The sequence below is a fragment of the Hyla sarda genome, chromosome 1 (assembly GCF_029499605.1).
Source record: "Hyla sarda isolate aHylSar1 chromosome 1, aHylSar1.hap1, whole genome shotgun sequence".
In the NCBI taxonomy this organism is placed as follows: domain Eukaryota; kingdom Metazoa; phylum Chordata; class Amphibia; order Anura; family Hylidae; genus Hyla; species Hyla sarda.
In genome coordinates, this window is record NC_079189.1 from 201,417,271 (window position 1) to 201,435,572 (window position 18,302).

The 18,302-nt window shown below is 39.9% G+C and overlaps 1 protein-coding gene across 2 annotated transcripts in view; it reads left to right on the forward strand.

Moving 5' to 3' along the window:
* UNC5C (unc-5 netrin receptor C) overlaps positions 1 to 11,927 on the forward strand; it is a 390,559-nt gene extending 378,632 nt beyond the window's left edge. For both annotated transcript variants that reach the window (XM_056567230.1, XM_056567237.1), the window contains 3 exons: positions 1,401 to 1,565; positions 3,544 to 3,725; positions 7,482 to 11,927. In XM_056567230.1, the coding sequence (XP_056423205.1) occupies positions 1,401 to 1,565; positions 3,544 to 3,725; positions 7,482 to 7,647 (513 nt within the window). In that variant the 3' untranslated portion in view covers positions 7,648 to 11,927. The remainder of the gene's footprint in view (positions 1 to 1,400; positions 1,566 to 3,543; positions 3,726 to 7,481) is intronic.
* The last annotated feature ends 6,375 nt before the right edge of the window (positions 11,928 to 18,302 follow it).

Consider the following 18,302-nt stretch of genomic DNA (forward strand, 5'->3'; position numbering starts at 1 on the left):
GATGGAATACAAAGATCACTTTTTAAGCCAATCTACTATATATTTTCTACTATATATTTTGGAAAATCCACAGAATGTGATATCAACAATTTTTACTATTTACCATCTCTAGGTAAAACTGTGTAATATAGAGCTTCCTTCCTTCCATATCTCACACAGTACAGTACTTTCTAAAGAACCCTATCCGTCAATGTATCTTGCCATAATTACAAAGCATACATTATAAACTGCAAATGTCTAAGGACCAATGTGACCTTTATTGATACCAGATCTTTGTGTAGTCAGAGCGACATATTAAAGATAAATAAAGCTATTTGTTCCGGTTTTTGTACTGATTCGACCAGCAAATTGGTCGCTGATTTTGTTTGCTGGATTTGGGTAAAAGGATTTAACAGGCCTTTATAATCTAAGGAGTCAGCACTACGCTGACTAGATATTTTACTAGGCTCTATTAATGCTCCAGCTACATGCAGTTTGCTGTCCAGAAATATGAATGTACTTTAAAGTAGTTTCCCTAGTTAACATTTATAGAAAATCAAAGCTTTTAGTAAAAGGTGTGCTATATATGTGTTCCTGCAATATGTGAGCACCAATCCAGATAATGGACGGACAGACGTGCCTGGTATGATTTGTAGCTGTCTTGGACTCCTTTTGTATTGTAGAATGACTAGCATTTCACCATATTAAACCTTATCTTTTTCTAATAAGCCTTTAAGTACTACTTTTCATATCACTTAGTGGCCTCAATTGTGTCTTCACCATCAGCTACTTCCTTTCCTTATTTCCCACTATCATGTTTAATAATTCTGCTGGCCTGGCCAAAGCGGTTACCCTTGGCAAGACTTCAGCAGAATCTTGGGAAGCACAGTATGGATTAGATATAGTGCTAGTTCAGCAACTTCTTCCCATTGCCTGCAGGCTGAACAACTTCTCTTCAGTGCTTTCAGCTTCCATTAACCAGGTTTCACTCCATAGCCCATGGCTCCCAGGGGAGCTGAACACTGTGCTCGTAATGTGCTAAAGTAATACAGGCTGAAGGCAGAAGAAGAAGATTGTCTCTACTGCAGAGGAACAGACTCCTTGTGAATAACAAGAGATGGCCCTTGTAGTACAAGTTGTATTTTTATTGGCATGGTGTCTGCCACTTAGTGGCTTTTGTAATACAGGCAGCAACGTGTAGGCTAAGGGGAGGGAGGGTTTGCCAACAAGCTGATCTTCTAGTCACATGCCTCCAAAACATGACATACTGCTGCTTAAGACCAACTCATGAGGGTATCCCTTCCAGTGGATTGTTGTCTACAATCCCTAACATACATTTGACTTCCTTAATATATTAATATGAGAACATTATTTCTTTCCCATACATTAATTTGATTTGGACCTTTTGTGTTTTTTTGCAGGAAATCCCTTTCTATCAGGTCTGGAGTGGATGCCAAAGGAATCTTCATTGCACCTTTTCTCTGGAGCGCTTTAGCCTTAGCACCACAGACCTGTCCTGTAAGTTGTGTGTCAGGCAGGTGGAGGGTGAAGGACAGATTTTCCAGCTAAACTGTGCGGCCACAGAGGTATGTCTAGAAATCTATAGGAATATGTTTTGGTCATGCCAAAAACAAATATCTTGGAAACAATCAAAATCTAAAACATAAAGTATATTTAAAAACATTTTTTGTACATTTTCATCCAAATTGTGGTTAAAGTTTGGTTAACATAAAAATGAAAATTCCCTTTGAGGAAACAATACTGTAATATTTATTAGATGCAATGTAGCAGAACTTAGTTTGTTACTAGGTCGGACTCACTGTAATATGATAATATTTTATCAGTATATTGAAGGTAGAGCATTAACTGTATAATTAACTAAGGGCAAATAACGAATTAGGATCTACTTTATTGGTAGATAATATAACCAGAATTCCAGGTAATACAGGACAATGTTGGGTAATCCTCAACTGCATATACAAAGACTTATCATACCATTTTATTTAGATTCCATTCAAAAATACAAGAGCCATAGAGGCAACACCTGAAGGTGCTGTAGAGTTCATAATCAGGGTTAGGTATTAGATTTCATTGGTTTCACTCCCTTCTCTATTGAATGTATTGAATTTAGTAAGTTACCCAAACTCCACATGTCCAGCAACAACAAGAGGTTCTCCAGTTTAAATAAAACACCAACTACAGCCTTCTAAAGTTGTAAAGAAACAAAATAAAGCATACTCACCTTGACCAGTCCAGTACCTGCGTTCTGGACTGCATTGGTGGCTCTGTGTCCAATCACTAAGGCTGCATTAGACTCAGAACATCATCAGCTGAGCTAGGGGAGTATGTTACTAGGGTAAGCAAACACAGGGACTTGTGTGGACTGGAGTGTCAATGCTAGAGCGGGTGAGGAGAGTATGCTCTATTATCTTATTTTACAGCCCTAGCAGGCTACAGCTTGTGTTTTGATAAACATTTGAGAACCTCTTAAACAGGACCTGTGGCCATCTCCAAACAATGAGATTACATTATCAGTAAATAGCTTAGTGTCTCCTAATCATGCACCAGTTTCTTGATACTGCCTTCTGTTCCCTATATATGCAGGTCGATACAGAGACATGTCAGATGGGGGGGAACTTAATTTTAACAATGGGACTGAATATCAGGTGATGGGCAGAATTATACAGTCAGGGGATATTAGGCATACATGTCTAATGTACAACATTCACACCCCCTGAGTATATAATCCCACCCATTATCTGATATTCACTTCCATTTTTGTAAATTAAATTCACACTCAACCTGACGGATTCCCTGAATTGTCAGTCGAACTATAAACCCTCATATCTCTGGAATGGGAGGGTGTATCTGTAAAAGGGTGTGAGGTCAGGACACCCCCAAAGATATTTAGTGACAGTATCTGAACCAGTTAATGATAAAATAGGATGGGGTCTGACTGTTATTTATTCCAAGTTAAGGAAACACCAGAAGTATATATGCTTCCCCATTCCAAATGATGTGTTGTTGGCCTGTTTTGATGTAGACCCCCACTTCATATTCACGTTCCTGATCACAACCCCTTTAAGATCTCTAATGTCCTTGTATTTTAAGAAGTACTCTGCATTCCTGTTATTATGCAGTCATCCTATACAACATGCATCTGTAGCTATTAAGTGACCAAAGCAAATCATGTCCATGCGAAAGACAAAGTATTGAACTAATTGTACAGATTGTACAGTGTAATAAAAGATCCTGCAGATGCTTGTCCCATCATCCTACATATTGTTGGTGCAATTAACCCCGCCGTACATCAGGGCTGATCTAATTGAAACAGGCCTGTGCTCCAGACACAGACCTAGCATCCAGGGACGCGGATGTATGGTTTAATGGTAAGTCGGCTATAAATATTTGATTTAATTTTTAGCAGACTAGAAATATGATGCTGGCTGAGGAAAGTATTGGAATTTAATTCTAGGACTCTGATAAAGTAGAAATAAACTACGTACGCCAATCCATATCCAGAAATTGTCTCCGATATAAATTATTTGTTTGTTCTTTATACAGGAACCCAGCTGTATTATTGATTATCCTCTCATGGATTCAGCGAGCACCATAACTACCATTATAGGACCAAGTGCTTTCAGCATCCCTCTAACTATTCGACAGAAACTGTGCAGTAGCTTGGATGCCCCTCAGACGCGAGGTCATGACTGGAGGATGCTAGCCCATAAACTCAACTTAGACAGGTGGGCATGTCTCTGTTACTGCAATTATTAATGTAAAAAGTCCCTTCTTTCTTGAATATTGGTGATCTACGCGATATCGCACATTGATATTAAACAGCTATTGGATATTGTAACTGTTAGTGCTTTTTTTTTAGCAAGGCTATAGCTATGCTTGTAGTTATCTACAGCCCTGAATTTAGTTCATACCAAGGAGATACTATATAATTTATCATTTTCTTGCAATTGGGACCTGTTGGCACTCAAACATATTAAAATGTAACAGGTGCTTTCAAGAAAGCAATTTACTGGATTGAGCCAGTACTGAGCCAATCCATTCACTAGGAAATGGGTTTATATTATTGCAAAAGCGGCACTTGTCCTGGTCAGCACAATTTAAGGGCAAGCTCAGAAATAAGCATAAATCACATATTTTGCATTTATTCCTATTTTTTCAATGTAATAATGAATGACAGGCAGATCATACAGCAAGCATGACACTGAGTGATAGCATTCACAGGGCCTAACATAATATGAAGTGTCAGTATAAGCTCCTTAGCATATCTGGGATATCACCTGACATAAAGTGCATTAGTGTTGCTCGCGAATATTCGCAATTCGAATATTATTCGCGAATATCGCATATTCGCGAATTCGCGAATTTCGCGAATATAGCGCTATATATTCGTAATTACGAATATTCGGTTTTTTTTTAAAGTTTTTTTTCACAGTACACATCACAGTGATCATCCCTCTCTGCTTCCAGCTTGTGTGGTGTAAAGAAGGATCTAATGCTATTGTGTGAGATTGGCATGCGAAAATTCGCATATGCGAATTTTCGCATATGCGAATTTTCGCCTATGTTAATTTTAGCATACGCGAATATTCGCAAATGCGAAAATAAAACGGGAATATTACGAATATGCGAATATTCGCGAATATATGTCCATATATTCGCGAATATTCGCGAATTCGAATATGGCCTATGCCGCTCAACACTAAAGTGCATATCCATAAAAGATATATTTTTAAATTTTTTATTTAAATAGGTCTAAGGCTTAATTTACATCATCGTTAAGCTTCGTCCTGTTTAGGGTCCATTTCAATATGTTATTTTGATATGTTAAGAGGTGCATTAGCAGAGAATCAGAATTGCTCCTGTCAGAAAAATGTTGTCCAGACCTAACATGTGTTAGGCTGCATTCACACTTCGTTTTTACATGGGTGCCGGATCCGGCTGGGGGAGGGGCAAACCGGGCTCTCCCATATCCCAGCCGGACCAGCGCTGAACTCCATTTACTTTAATGAGCTGACCGGAGTCAAGCCGTGACACCGGTCGGCTAATTTTTGACTCGTATGCGGTTTCTAACCGGACCTAAAACTGTAGTATACTACGGTTTTAGGTCTGGTCACAAAACTGCATACGGGTCAAAAAGGAGCCCACTGGAGTCACCGTTTGACTCCGGTCGGCTCATTAAAGTAAATGGAGTTCAGCGCTGGTCCGTCTGGGGTCCGGGAGAGCCTGGTTTGCCCCAGCCGGATCCGGCACCCGTAATGTAAAAACAAAGTGTGAATGCAGCCTTAATGAGGGTATTCCCATCCACACGATGGGGCCACACACATGTTAAGCTATTTATTTATTCTGACTACCCCATTTGAGATACTGGAGTTAGAGGACAGACATTCATTATCACTGATTTATCATCTCCAGCACTTATATAGGTCTCAGAGTGTTGTGATGTGAAGAGATTCCACCCTTTCTATTTCTGCAAAGCTAAAGACATCATAAGAAATGTAGTATTTATTAGCAAAGCCACAAAAGAGAACATGGCAACATGGCACACAACCCATAAATGGCACATCAGCTTAAATAAGTATGCATAAAGCATATATAGGAGCCCATACATTGTTTTCTAATGATAACCTGATTTGCACTACCGTATATACTCGAGTATAAGCCGAGTTTTTCAGCACGATTTTTCGTGCTGAAAACACCCCCCTCGGCTTATACTCGAGTGAACTCCCCCACCCGCAGTGGTCTTCAACCTGCGGACTTCCAGAGGTTTCAAAACTACAACTCCCAGCAAGCCAGGGCAGCCATCGGCTGTCCGGGCTTGCTGGGAGTTGTAGTTTTGAAACCTCCGGAGGTCCGCAGGTTGAAGACCACTGCGGCCTTCAACATCATCCAGCCCCCTCTCACCCCCTTTAGTTCTGAGTACTCACCTCCGCTCGGCGCTGGTCCGGTCCTGCAGGGCTGTCCGGTGAGGAGGTCGTCCGGTGGGATAGTGGTTCCGGGCTGCTATCTTCACCGGGGAGTCCTCTTCTAAGCGCTTCGGGCCCGGCCTCAGAATAGTCACGTTGCCTTGACAACGACGCAGATGCGTCGTTGTCAAGGCAACGGCTCTATTCCGGGCCGGAAGCGCGGAGAAGAGGCGCCCCCAGTGAAGATAGCAGCCCGGACCACCTCCTCACCGGACCACCTCCTCACCGGACCACCTCCTCACCGGACAGCCCTGCAGGACCGGACCAGCGCCGAGCGGAGGTGAGTACTCAGAACTAAAGGGGGTGAGAGGGGGCTGGATGATGTTGAAGGCCGCAGTGGTCTTCAACCTGCGGACCTCCGGAGGTTTCAAAACTACAACTCCCAGCAAGCCCGGACAGCCGATGGCTGCCCGGGCTTGCTGGGAGTTGTAGTTTTGAAACCTCTGGAGGTCCGCATGTTGAAGGCCGCAGTGGTCTTCAACCTGCGGACCTCCGGAGGTTTCAAAACTACAACTCCCAGCAAGCCCGGACAGCCGATGGCTGCCCGGGCTTGCTGGGAGTTGTAGTTTTGAAACCTCTGGAGGTCCGCAGGTTGAAGACCACTGAGGGCGAATGATGAGAAGAGGATGATGAAGGGGGGGGTGTGTGGGGATGATGAAGGGGGGTGGGGATGATGAAGGGGGGGGGTGTGGGATGATTACAAGGGGATGATGAAGGGGGGATGTGTGGGATGATAAGGGGATGTGTGGGATGATGACAAGGGGATGATGAAGGGGGGATGTGTGGGATGATAAGGGGATGTGTGGGATGATGACAAGGGGATGATGAAGGGGGGATGTGTGGGATGATAAGGGGATGTGTGGGATGATGACAAGGGGATGATGAAGGGTGGATGTGTGGGATAAGGGGATGTGTGGGATGATGACAAGGGGATGATGAAGGGGGGATGTGTGGGATGATGACAAGGGGATGATGAAGGGGGGATGTGTGGGATGATAAGGGGATGTGTGGGATGATGACAAGGGGATGATGAAGGGGGGATGTGTGGGATGATAAGGGGATGTGTGGGATGATGACAAGGGGATGATGAAGGGGGGATGTGTGGGATGATGACAAGGGGATGATGAGGATGTTAATGACGGGTCTGGATGATGACAGGGGGGGATGAGGTATTTCCCACCCTAGGCTTATACTCGAGTCAATAACTTTTCCTGGGATTTTGGGTTGAAATTAGGGGTCTCGGCTTATACTCGGGTCGGCTTACACTCGAGTATATACGGTATATTGAAAAGAACTAAAAACAAATTCCAGTGTACTTCTTTAATAAAAAAAAAAGGTGTCACCCTCAGTTTCTGGAGCACAGTAGTTGCATTGGTTGCAGTCATGGAATCTATGCCTCAGTACCCCCAGATAATGTTCTGCCCTCCGTGTATAGAAAACACAACCTCTATTAGAAAATGCTACCATACAAATACATGTTTCTATAGGTTAACATATCTGCTCATTGTGTTCCTGCAGGTATCTCAATTATTTTGCCACAAAACCTAGTCCAACTGGAGTAATCCTAGATCTCTGGGAAGCGCAGAACTACCCAGACGGGAACCTCAGCACACTGGCCGCAGTCTTGGAGGAGATGGGCAGACACGAGACAGTGGTATCTCTGACAGGCGAAGATAAATATTGATCTTAACTAGGAAAAGACGGAGGAATGGAAAAATAGATAAAGTTACCAAGCTATAAAGACAACCTATTGAAGAGGAATACTGACCAATGAGTTTTACTACTTCTAGAAAACGGACTTTGATATAAACCTTTCTTGTATATTAACACAAAATGAAAAGGAAAAAAAAAAAACATGCAAAGCTGTATCTCAAATATTATAAACCAACCTGATGCTCATTCAGTGTGTGGCTTGTTAGAGGATTTTACAGTTTCCTAGGAAACGAAATTTATTGCTATCCAGATACATGGATAAACTTTCTATACAATCCCAGCTCAAATGGACATTGTTTACATCCACTGACGGACAGGGGTTATTGATTCTATCCCGTGAATATTTCTATTTTGTGCAAGCCATCTAAGTGACAATAGTGTGCTTCTCCAGGGTATTTTAAGGAAAGCTACAATATCATTTTTTTTAAGTGAAATTTAGATTGGGTGCACTGATAATTTCCCTGTCCTGGTCATCTGTCCCAAGTTTTTTCATTCAAGCAAAGAGCAGGAAATCCAATAGTCTTAGTATTAGGCTGGTGCCAATGGAGGTGGCAAAACCAGATTTTTTTTATTTTATTTCAGCGATATCACAATCAGTCATCAACATCTGAGGAGCAATATGGCAGGAGCTATTATTGCTAAACACCCATGAGCGCTAACACAATGCTTGTATGTTACGCTAGTGTTAGAAAGCAGTAGTTGACTATTGGTATTTTTATCTTCTGCAGAAATCATCATTTCACAATATGAGCTTTGTTTGATTTGTCTATGTTTGCTTTTTATGGTTTAGCATCAGTCACTAGAAAAGTCAATTCAATTCTTCAACTATGGAATATGAAGTGTTGGTCAGCTACAAGCGCCATTGTCATTGTGTAAATGGACAATGTTTTTCACATTGTTCCGTTTCAGGCTCCTTGTGCCTTTGAGAGATTTGCCATAATATGTTGCTGTTCAGTTATAGAAAATGACTTCTCATTGGTCAAAGCAGTATTGACTATTATACTGGGCTATGCTTTATGATCTTGAGTGATTTGTAATAATGTAATAGGTATGGACTCTGTTAGGCCTCATGCACACAGTCATGGACTCAAAGCCTGTATGTAGAGCCCCTGCAATTTTGTATTACTGAGCCGTAAGTACTCCTTGTGCCATATGATGATGATTTCATATTCTTACCTAGTAGGGGAGAAGGCCTCGGGAATACCGCGTGCAATAAAATGTGCTTTTTATACCCTCATGGTGTTATAGCATGAAATTGGAGGCCTATGGAGGTATATTGGGCCCATAAAGTACAAGAAAGAACCATTATACATTCATATACATGAGGCCTATTGTCCATCTGTCATATAGCTTCTATAAGCTAACTACTAGATGCTTAGAAGGCTTAATAGGAATATTAATCAGAGCTACAAGTCTATTATGGTTATGTATATTACCTGCAAATAGCATTTATTAGAAGGAACATACATTCACTGAGACTGGCAAATGGCAGCATCCAGGGAATAAGAGATACATTTTACATCTCCATAGATAAACCCTGGAATGTTTTTATGTAATAAATCTGCCTGTAGGTGATGGCTGCTCTACTGTGATTACACAAATCCCACAGCCGCCTACTATTTATGAATTATAAATGAAGAATTTTGGCAAAAAAGTTTACTTTTTCAAAACCTATTTTATAATTTAAAAATTTAAATTAACTGAGGTTGTTGAACCACACCAGAGACATAGACTACAGACAACATAGAGCTAAATGACATCATTTATAGCCATGAATGTTGGTTCACAGGGGGGATTAGTGCTCTGTAAGACTATAAAAGTATTATGGGTATCACTTGTTCTGATATATGACTGAACTGAAGTTTTGTCATTCTCCAGAAAGGTTGACATCCTATTAGGATATGCCAGTATGGTCTGGCGGGGAGGTGATGTGGGAGATACACTACTGAGCAAAAGTTTTGGCAGGTGAGGGAAAAATGCTGCGAAGCAAGAATACTTTTAACAATAGAAGTGTTAATAGTTTATTTTATCAATTATCAAAATGTAACGTAAATAAAGAGTTGGTTTGCTCAAATCTTTCTCTTTATGTAACCCCAGATAGACTCAATGATACTGAGATCTGTGGGGGGCCAAACCATCACTTCCAGGACTCCTTGTTCTCCTCTACACTGAAGATGGTCCTTCATGACCTTGGCTGCACGTCTGGGTTATTGTCCTGCTACAGAATAATAATGTGGATACGATCAGATATATCCCTAATTTGAGGCATTTTACTTTGCAGTATTTTTTCCACACTTTTGCACAATACTGTATGTTTAATCCATCAAACAGAGAAAGACTATATACTAGTATATAGGACATAGGAACTCCTTCAGAAAAAATAGCATTCAGCACGTGTGTCAGTCCCAATGCAATCTGAATAGTGGAGGTGCTCTTATCCCGGAACTCAAAGGATTCAATAAATGCAGGCAGGGTAGAAGATAAAGATAATACACTCATCACCACTTGTGGCTTTATTCAACATGAACATAGATACACATCCAAACCGACAGACACACAGAGAGCAGCAGTGGACAGGTAAAATTGGGGGCGTAAACAGGGGCAGCAACAAGTTTGTGCACAAAGGTGCTTCCTCTGGCCCATACGGGCCTTATCTTCTACTCTGCCTGCATGTACTGTTTGTTTGCTTTCAATGGTTCAACACATATTAACACTGTCATTTACAAATGTATGTGATTTAAAGTTTACTTGGAGTTGGCTTTTTTGACAGAGGTTGCCTTGACTCCCTTTGCTGGTTGCACCTGATATGCCACTAAAAAAAATGAGTATATGATAGCGAGGGCTGTTGCCATGCAAAAGTAAAGTTTCATTGATGCTCAGGCTAGTGGGCGCTCATCTGTACAATGTAGGGTTAACAGGATTTTGCTATGACCAAATTGGAACACTCTTGAAATTGTATACCATCAAAGCCCATTCTATACAAACACTCTTCATATAGACATTTTTATGCAGTGTGTATGATAAACGTGTGCCTACCATGATTTTTTTCCCACAACATCTGGCTTTAGAGTTGATATTATGTTTCACATTATGCCAAATATGTTATGTTATTAGAGCATATCGTATCGGGAACGCTGTTACGTGTTGCTTGCCTTCATAAATCCACTTGCTTATAATAAAGAATAACATGTATGAAAATACATTGAGAATGTGGGGCCAATCTACATGGATTTTTCATTTATGTTGTGTATATTCCTTTTTTTTTTTGTGCTTTTTTTTATGTTGACATTAATTTATCACCCAAATCTATTATTTAAGTGTGTTCTATATTAAACAATGCATATGCTTTTCCAATACAAATGTCTGCAAATGTCTTCTTCTGGCAGATGTGACTTTTATTCATGTACAGTATTATGTGGGCATAGAGATGTTGTGGCCCCTTTTATTCTCTGTGGATTGCTACGCTGGGATCTTTTGCACCAAGCTTTCTGTTGGCGCTCTGGTTATTGTAAGCAGATGCATTTTATTGAATTCTGAGTTCATTATTAGAATGAGGTTACTTGGAAATATACAGGTCAAAGAACAAAAGAGCTTTTCTGAGGCTATAATAAGCTACCTTATTTTCAGGTATTTCTAGCCGCCACCCAGACGTCTTAACATAGCATTGAAATAACAGGCTCCTGTATGTACCGCAACTCATTACGCTTCTTAACAGGCTGGTTAACTAATTATGAGAGATTCTGTCTGAGTTCATAAAATTAAGGAACGATCAATGCTTTGTGACAGGATACAGTAATAGAATCTAGGTATTATCTTGCCTCTCCAAATTGGGCTCATTAACTTAATACACTCATTAAAGGTACATTCACTCTGGGAAACACAAGACTTCCTTTGGAGTTCTTTCAAACTCTAGCTCAGATTTATTAGGCAGCCGCACCTATTAAATATAAATTCAACCAAAATAACGAAGAGCATTGGAATATTCACTAGAATTCTTGTAATAGTTCCTGGTAGGGAACATTAAGACATTATATGCAGCTAAGTTCTGGATCTCTCGTATTACATTCAGTGCTCTTGTCAATCAATAGTAAACTTGGAAAAGTAGATGAAATGTATCGTAATCACAAATATATTCCCTTTGCCAAAATGTCTGCGTGTATCTAGAATACCAATAGTGAGTTCTTATTGCTAGACATACTATGAATAATAGCAGTGTAAGGCTGGGTTCACACTACGTTTTCCCCCACACGGGAGCGCATACGGCAGGGGGGAGCTAAAAGCTCGCGCTCCCGTATGTCACCGTATGCGCTCCCGTATGTCATTCATTTCAATGAGCCGACCGGAGTGAAACGTTCGGTCCGGTCGGTTCATTTTTGCGCCATTTGCGCTTTTACAACCGGACCTAAAACCGTGGTTGACCACAGTTTTAGGTCCGGTTGTAAAAGCGCATACGGTGCAAAAATGAGCCGACCGGACCGAACGTTTCACTCCGGTCGGCTCATTGAAATGAATGACATACGGGAGCGCATACGGTGACATACGGGAGCGCGAGCTTTTAGCTCCCCCCTGCCGTATGCGCTCCCGTATGGGGGAAAACGTAGTGTGAACCCAGCCTAACTTTAGTTTCTTTCCCTGTTAGAGATGGAGCAGAATGTGTTATAACAAAACTCCAGTGCTAAATTGCAAAGTATAGTTCTTTTCTATACATCTAGTACAAATTTAGTATTATAAAGCCGGAAAAGAATGTTTGGTCAGAAAATTATTACAATCCAATTTTCTCCAATAAAATAAAGGTTAATGCGGTATGAAATAAGTATCTCATTCTGTGTACCTTATAATATAGGCTAGCTAGCAATTTGTATATTTAAATACTACTACTAAGTACTACGAAGAATGAAACTTTTCAGATAATTACCGCTTATCCACAGGATAGGAAATAGGTGTCTGGTCATAGGAGGACCGACTGCTGGGACGCCTTGCGATCTACTGTATGGGACCCCGGATACTTACTCATCCTCAGTGTGCTCCTATCTCCACCTTCCTGGATGAGCGCACTTGACGGCCCATTTACCGACTGAGGCCAGAGGTTGACTGAGTGGGCTACCACTTGTGCTTATCCAGCAAGATGGAGCCAGAGCACTGAGGACTAGTTAGTAGCTGGGGCCCCATTCAGGAGATTGTGGGTGGGGGGCCAGAGATCTGGCACACCAGACACTTATCTCCGATCCTGTGGATAGGGAATACATGTCTTATAAGTTCAGTTCCCCAGAGTACCCCTTTAAGGCTATGACGCCTTTGAAAAGCAGTTTTTTATTCTTGCTTTGTACTTATTGTGGTGGGAAAAAAAACCTCTCTCTCTAGTTCTTTATTAAAAATCTTGCTTCTACAGCCTCTGCAACTTGCTGTGTGAGCTCTTTTTTCTCTCTGTACTTGTAGGCCGCCTGTATGATAGCTTCCCCCAATCTTCCTTGTATCTGCTCTCCTCTCTATCTACAGCATGTGGCTCCTCTCTATCTACAAACCTCCCCTCCCTTCATGCTGCTACTTTGAACACTAAGCCTGTCTTTGAATGGAAACCCTGTCTTTGTTTGAGTAGGAGCTAAATAGAAAAAAAAGTCTGATGAAAACTATTTATAAAGTTGTTCATTTTGTATTAAGAAAACAAATGAAAAAAAAAAAAGCATCAGTACTTTAGTGCCCATAGCCTTTTAAAAATATTAAAATGATTTAATCAATTCAATTGATATTCCAACATAATAATTCCTAGCTTTTGCATTATAAATTCATGTTATAGGATTAAGTGGCTCTTTTTATTATAAAATGTAAACAGGCTTTAAGGACAGAAAGTAGGAACAAAACATATGATTTCAGCTATTTTTTTCGAAATAAAGAGTGAATGTATCTTTATTATTCATCAGATGCATACAAGCCGTCCATAGATCACAAAAAGTCAAAAAAGTCATATTTAATTTGACATATGTCATAAGACTGATGACTGAGTACTGTCATGAAAAGTGTCTATTTCATTCATGTACATTCATCTCACTTGAAGAGGGCAGCACTGTTCAGTGACCTGCAGTCATTTTTCTGCTCCGCTCATCTGCTGTCTTGTTAACGAAATCTGCAAACGGAGCTTCGAACACAGATGTGAACAAGGCCTTAATTTTGTTATCAATATAACCTATGATAATGTGAGAAACAGTTCCCCTATGAAGTAAAAAATGATATGGGTTGTTGTGTGCATGAGCATGGTAAGCAGCTTTAGAACAAGTCTGTATACTTGTAGTGGAAGATATGGTAAAACCATGGAGTATGCTATTGGATTCTCTTGGAAAACAGTCTGTGTAAATGCTCCTCAGTGACTTGAAGAAGCAGAATCCTACAACTCAGCTCCTCAGTAACTCGGATCAATGACTGTGTGTATAGAAATTTGGCCACACCACTCTTCTGATCATTGAGCCATATAAGAAACTTTTACATTGATTTCCTTATGTGAATAGAGATCAGTCTGTGACTTACTATCCTTACTAGCATTCTAAAATAGAAAGAAAGGCTCTATCCTGATTTTGCTGTGAACAGGGGAAAACCTGAAAATGTAACCCATTTTTTTGGGCAACCTGGGCACAAAGAAAATCGGTCTGCCTGGTAGGTCACAACTACACAAAAATTTAACTTATATATAATTCTTATCTTAATAACAACTTACATTAAAATGCATATTTTTTTTTATTAAGAGGTAGTTGCCCGTAAAATAAAGCTGCAAAAAGATAAAGAAATAAATATTAGCAGTTTTACAATTCTCAACTAACCAGTAGGTGGCAGACAATATCCCTCATTTTCACAAGGAAACACTAGGAAATCTGTGAAAGAAACAGTGCACATTCAAATGCATTGTGCCTATTGGCCTTATTCTTACAAGTGACAAGCATTGGCCATGTTTTCCAGGATTTTATGGATTTAGCAGATGTGTTTGCCGATCTATTCCGTTGAGTGACACATGTGGGTATAGTGGCTGAGACAAGCCCAGTGGATTCCGTAAAGTGAGAATTTCATTCTCTCCAGTATTTTTATTACAGCAGTATTACTGCAAAAGTGTTACTTACTTTTTGGCTATAGAGATGTAGAAACCAATTTAGTTTTTGTCATTTATGATTATTATAATGATAATAATTATTATTATTTTTTGTCTTTTATCCCTCCTGCTGTATTTACTATGCAATTCCTTTTTCTAAAGATGTACTAAGAGAAGTGCTATCCATTGCATTATTTGTATTCCTGTACAGTGAGATGTAGTTTACTCTCTAGGTGTGCCTCATATTTTCTTCCCCCCAATCCTCCCTACTCTTAGCCTGTTTTCTTTTTCACTGTTTGTAAATGCCTGCATTTATTCTGTCAATCTGACATGTACAAAGTGTAATAAATTTTTTTAAAAAGGTAATAAATTATATTTATAAGCAACAAGCAACTGTCTAGAGTTATTCATTTTCTGTAAAAAAAAAAAATATATATAAGAAGAAAATTATAGTGTAGAGTAGACATTTTGCATGCTGCATAACCTTTACAGCCAGTGAACAATAGTTACACAGTTTTGTGGGGGAAAAACTCCCTTTTAAATGTATAATTTTACAATGGATCTCAGACGGCTTAATTAAAAAAAAAAAAAAAAAAAAAAATATATATATATATATATATATATATATATATATATATGTGTGTATATGCTGACATGAGATATTAAATCACACTGTTTTTTGGAGTGCTGCGCCTGTTTTTGGTTTATATATATATATATATATATATATATATATATATATATATATAACTCACCTTACTCCACTACCTCGCAGCTCTAGAATCAGGGCACCACATTCCCCTGGCAGTCGCCACTGACAATCTGCTTCAAGCTGGCTGGAGCTGTAGACGTGACAATATAGTGTCGCTCAGCCAATCACTGGCCACAGTGATATCTCGCCTCAGATAGTGATCAGCAACCGGTACTGTCAGTTCTCTTGGCTGTAGATGCAGAATCACTGGATAAAGCGCCCTGATACCAGCACTATAAGGAAGCGGAGGAAGGAGAGTTTAGGTTTTTGTTATTTTATTAGGCACGCTGGGGACAATTGTAAAACAAAACAATTAATTTCAATGGACAAACCCTTTAGTTCACAAATATGTGATCTATTCAATGGATTGGAGACCAATATTACCTTATGGAAAACTATGATCATGGACAGCTGGAAGCAGGTTTGTATGGGCACCCCCAGTTAAGCGAGGTTATTTAAATAGTTCCTCCCCTTACAGATATCTACTACTAGGGATTATGGGGCTGAGAGGGATAATTTTGTTTAAGGGGAAAACTATGAGAGAGTGCAAAATATGAGTGCAGCAAGTATCACTCAAATCCTGGCTTGTTTGGCTACTTGGCTATGTCTGTACACATACTGCCTGCGACTTGGACTCTTGCTGCCACACTGTCCTGCTCCAGTCTTCACAACCCCCATGTTCTCCTTGTCTCTGGTGCCCAGGCAGATGTCTAAAGTCACCTGCCAAACTCAAAAGCCCTTACCAATAATCCAATCAGAATTCCCCATTATTTGCCGTCTTCTGATTGATAAAGTTAAGTGCTAAATTAATGCCCCACTGGCACTTATTGTATAAACAAAGTGTGCCATACTGTACTGTCCCCTACGGGGACTTAATAAGTGTTAGAAAAAATCCAAAGGTTTTCCAAATATAAATGAACCCTTTCCATACTAAAAGTTTAAATGCCCCCCCCCCCCCCTTTTCCATTTTCAATATGAAGAAACTGTAAACAAAAAATATATATATATATATATTTGGCAAACATATAAAAAATACCAAATCCAGAATTCTAGATTTTTGGTCTGTTCACTTGTTTATATCTTTTTGTTTCCTTTGTGTGTAAAGATTATTTTATTTAACATTATAAAAAAAAAGATGGAATTTGCAATCAGTGAAAATATAGAGGTGGGGTATGAGGAGGGGTTTGGGGGGGGGAAGGGATGGGTCAGAAGTGGGCTCAGGGGTTGAGTCTCGCAGGGGGCCTTTTCTTTATTTGGTCCGGGGACCCTGGGACTTGTCAGTTTTCCCTTGAATATGCATGTGGTCTTAAATTGTCTCTTCTATCCTTATTGTAGAGGTATGTCACTGTTACCAATTAATACATATATTAATTATCCTCTAGAGTAACACAACTTCCTGTTTCTATTCCTTACCCTTAGATTCTAAGATCCTATAGACAGTCTCTCTTATGTGACTTACATATGCTAATAATTGTGCATTAGTCCCACGATGATCACTCCTTTGAAAAGACATTTCCCTATCTAGACCTTTGTTTTCTGTGACCAATTTTTCTCTCATTAAAGTCTAAAAAGCTGACCTCTTTAAGCATAAGACTGCCTTTTTTTTAATCAAAATGTGCAGTATAATCCCCTTTGGAAAACCACACATTATCATTATATGTGCCCCGAATCATCTGAAGGCAGATCTACACTTTACTGCATGACCAAACTGGACAAGGAGGGGAAAGAGGTATGCAAGAGATATCAAGGGAGGTATGGTAAGAATGGGAATATGATGTGAAACAATGCACATTACCTGGACTAAGCAGAAAGCCATAATGGGAACAAGGAATGATATGTGAAGCAAAGCTGTACCCCAAAGTGGGGGTACATTATGGGGGTCTATGAAATATTGGGGTGTCATGTTGCGGACTATAATGAGATAGAAGTCATGAATGGGTCTAAAATTGAGATAAAGAGCCATGCTGGGGACCACATTTGAGATTAGGAGCCATACTGGGAACCAAGAATAAGAAGGAAGGAAAGCTATGCTAATAACCAGATATGTGGAGGAAGCCATTCTAAGATGAGTATTAACATGGGAACCATGCATGAAGACAAAAATGAGATGAGGAGCCATGTTAGGGACTTAGGCTAAGTTTCTAGTTGGTTATTTTTGGGAAAAACGCAGAGAAAAATGTCATGGCATTTTTTGTGCCAAAAAACGCTGTGGCCAAGTGTTAGCTGTAAATCAATGAGAAATCGCAAAATTCTTTTTCCACTTAGGGTTTTTCATTTTGCTGTTTTTTTTTATTTTTATCCTTTTGGTGTTTTTTCTCTCTTTTTTGGTGTTTTTCAGCTCCTTGGTGGTTTTGCAAAGTTGCAGCATGTCGAGCCTCTGGTGTTTTTTTTTGTCAAAATTGTGGCGTTTTTTCTCCCATTGAAGTCTATGGGAGAGAGAAAACGCCATTAAAAAACGCCATGTATGTTTTGCATTTGGCGTTTTTCACCTGTGAAAAAAAGGGTTGGTTCCCAGAATGAGGAACAGCAGCCATTTTCTCTGTAGTCAGCCAAAAAGTTTATTCAGAGGCTGGACATTGCTGGCTGTGTGTAGAGTTGGGTGCAGCATGCCACCGCGCATCTCATTTAATGTAGACAAGCTTATTCAGCTTTTTTTAAAAGGACACACATGACAATATGCTTATGTCATGTGTGTTTTATTATTTTAATACTGTGCGAACATTAAAGTTATGTATTTTTTTTGAGGGGGTCATGACCAAAGCGGTGTTGCGAATGTGTGGTTTGCTTCTCAGAATTATTGCAC